We start from the raw sequence: 3,381 nt of genomic DNA, 5'->3' as shown, positions 1-3,381 counted from the left end.
GGTGTCCCCCGGGATGCGACACCCTCCCAGCACCCCCAGTGTCACCAGACTCCCCAGCCCAAAATACTCACTATTTTGCGTACGTGACTCAGCGCGCTTCCCTCTTTGCCTTTACAGTTTTCCACTTGATAAGGAGGGGCGATAACGACTTCTTCCATCACAACTATGTTCTTCTCCTGCCATTTACAGTCTTTAATGCTGCAGGGAAGGGAAAAAACCATCAGCGAATGCAACCGCCCAGGGCTCGGGGCTGTGCTCCCGCATCCCCCAGCCCCTCTGAAAGCCACCACCTGTCCCCAGCGCCATCTCGCTGCGCACCTCAGACCCACGTCTCGCTGAGGATGTAATGGGGGTGCAAAAGCCACCCAGCACCTCCCATGTAGCCAACCCGAGAGGGGTGCGAGCCCGCGGGGACGGCCACATGGCTGGCGAGTATGCCAGGAAGGGGCAGGGAGCCACCCTCTCCCTCCCACACCCACGCCTGAGGACTGCGTGGCTCTGGCTGGGCACGTCACGGGACACATCTGCGGCATTTCATGGTGAGCCTGAGGGACCAGGAAATGCAAACCCCGTCCCCGGGCTACGCAGGGATACGAGCAACTCCAAGGCAGCAGCGTAGGAGGCCGAGGCAGAGCGCAAGAGGGACCGGTGGCACCGACGACGTGACTTACGTCTTATGTATAGTCTGGAAGAGCTGCTGCCCCTCCAGAGAGACACCAGCACTAATTGCATACGCCTGGCTCATCTTCTCTTCCTTCTCCGTCCGTGCTTTGTTGGCAAGCTGGAGGGGAGACAAAGAGAGAGGGAGCTCGGCTGAGCATCGGCCACGAGAGCTCCAAGGGGACAGAAGTGACCCCGCAGACACAGCTCTGCCGCTCCCCGTCTGGCTCGCCAGTTAAATCAGGGTAACGACGAGCGTGCAATTTCCACACCTTTCTCCACACAAATTTCAGGCCACAGCTTAATTCTTTTTTGAGTCATCTCTACCACTGCCTGCGTCCCCCCTGGTATTTCAGGGATGCAGGAGTCATCTTTTTGCATCCCCTTGTTCAGTCACAGGGAGGAGTTCAGCTGCCAGGGGCCAGATACACAAGCATCACCTTCTCCTCTGCCTTTTCTGAATTAATTGCTGCATTTTAGGTCCAAACCACCTTCTACTGCCTGCTGTTTACTCAGGGGATGCAGATAGCAAAGACAAGCCCAGAATAACCGTTAGGTTAGGGCTTGTGGGGTGTAAATGCCTCTGTACAGACCACGCAGGAGTATGAGCAACTTTATCCCAGAGTAGTTATTCTGCTCCAAAAAAAAAAAAAAAGCAGAATCGGTTATTTGGGAGTCGCTCCGGCAGCTCACAATGTCCGTGTGCGGGGAAGTGCGATTACGCTGGCGGGGTCCCGGAGTAGAGAGGGGAAACCCCAACCCTGGCATCCCCCGTGTTAAATCCCACGGCCGCCGTGGGAGGAGAAGGAGCTGCACCTGCCTGGAGGCAGGAGACGGGCAGGCGGCGCTGGACCAGCCGCCTTTTCCCGGCTGGAGCTGCCCCAGTGGAAGAGCCACATTAGCATTGCCACCCACACCGGTCCTCCTCCTCTTCCTCCTCCTCCTCCCCAGAAAGGGCCTGGTGCCTGCAAGCGCTCCCCAAGCCAGATTGGCTTTCTCCGTACTGCGTGAGGACGGCTTCACCCTTTCTAAAGCCCTCTCTGGGTACGGAAAGCCCGAGCTCCCACTGAGCGGGGGCATTTTTTGTAGCAAATAATGCCAATAAGGGACAGGTTTCCCTGTCCCAGCCAGTCCATCTCCTGAAACGGCAGTCACCGGGCACACGCAGCCCGTTAACATCGCCTCTCCGTGCCTGGGTGAGCTGGGCTCGCTGCCGCAGCGTGCGGATGCTCACCGTGTGCTCCTCAGCTTCCTGGGGAGCAAGGGAAGCCTTAACAGGGGGACAGGATCCCTTCTCAGTCCCAGCACAAACTGTCTCTGAAACCACCTGCCCCACTCCATGTAGGAATTGCTCTCTCCACGACCACCAGGTCAGCCTTCCAAACTGGTTTGTAAGACTGGGCACAACATTCCCCGGTAACTTTCCAGCATCCAAGTCACCCATGCGATCACCAGCCTTCTTGGGGGCTGCACCGACACGTCACCCGGCCAGGGCTGCCCCCCAGGGCCAAAGTACCTGGTTCTCAACCGGCTCCGTCGCCTGCGCCAAAACAACCCCTCTGCCATGAGGCGGATGGGATGGAACCGTGGCACGGAGCACATGAACCTCCTCTACCGTGCCCACCACGGGCCCTCCCCCAGCAGATCTCCTCCTCACCGAGCAGCCCCTTCCTTGCAGCCAAGCTCACAACGCAGCCCTGAAGTTTCAATCCTCTTTGTCCATTTTTAAAACTCCTGCTTTGCCAGGCCTCAGGATGCTCCTCCAGCTCAAAGCAGCGGCTGCATCAGCTCTTCCTTCCCTGCCCACTCACACACAAGTCCCAGGAGAGACGTGCACGCCAGGACAGACAGGTCCAGCTTTGGCGACAGCCCTGCGAGGAACCAGGTAACAAGTGGCCACCAAGAGAAGACGAGGAAGCCATGGAGAAGGGTGGATGAAGAGCAGCCCCTCGCGTTCTGCCGCCACGAGCAGCATCCCGACATTACTTCAGCAGGTGCTTCTCAACCCCAGGTTTAACAGCATCCAGCAAAGCCCAAACTCGTCCTCCTGCTTCCAGCTGGAGCACAGCGGCCCTCACCTAGAGCCGACTCGCTCACCACGCCAGTCAGTTTATTAATCGAGTGCCAAGATCCAGGGTCCCTGCGCTCTCGTCTTGCCCCTGCAATAGGATGCGCTCTCCCTATTCATCACCACTACCCCTCGACAAGAAAGGAATTGGCCACACCGAGCCTCCAAGATCCAGCCTCCCCCATTCAAGTATTTAAAATAAGCCCCTTGTTCCCAGCGGGCCCCCCCAGCCCCGCACGGCTTCACACCCCCTGCTGCAGAGAGCACCCGAAGGCGCCAGGGCTGCTGAAGAGACTCGGATACACACCTTGTGCAACGGCGGCATGAATGAATGAGTCACTTCCCTATTCACATCCGTATGAATGATGAAAAATGCAGCACGTGGCAAGAAGAGCCGGTGAGGGCCACAGAGACCCGTGCCGTGGGGCCCCCCACCACCAGGATGGCCCCCTTGTGCCGCCCGGGTGCTGGCAGCCTGGTAAGAAGAGCCAGGCATGGCATACCCCAGGCTGTAAATCAAGGAGATCCCTCCAAAACCAGGGAGCTGACCTCTCCCCGGCACAGTTACAGATGGTGCTGCCATGCAGCTGAGCACACCGCCGACGTCCCCTGGCACGTGCCAGCCCCACGGGGTAGGCTGGTGTCCCCAGAGG

General features: G+C 58.7%; 1 protein-coding gene across 1 annotated transcript in view; it reads right to left on the bottom strand.

Moving 5' to 3' along the window:
- Positions 1–67: 67 nt before the first annotated feature.
- LSM12 (LSM12 homolog (S. cerevisiae)) overlaps positions 68–3,381 on the bottom strand; it is a gene marked incomplete at both ends in the record, with an annotated part of 5,927 nt that continues 2,613 nt past the window's right edge. The window contains 2 exons of the mRNA XM_009708467.1: positions 68–198; positions 672–781. Of these exons, the coding sequence (XP_009706769.1) occupies positions 68–198; positions 672–781 (241 nt within the window). The remainder of the gene's footprint in view (positions 199–671; positions 782–3,381) is intronic.

The sequence above is a fragment of the Cariama cristata genome, unplaced genomic scaffold, assembly GCF_000690535.1.
Source record: "Cariama cristata isolate BGI_N322 unplaced genomic scaffold, ASM69053v1 scaffold23869, whole genome shotgun sequence".
In the NCBI taxonomy this organism is placed as follows: Eukaryota; Metazoa; Chordata; class Aves; order Cariamiformes; family Cariamidae; genus Cariama; species Cariama cristata.
This window is presented reverse-complemented; position numbering and strand designations above follow the sequence as displayed.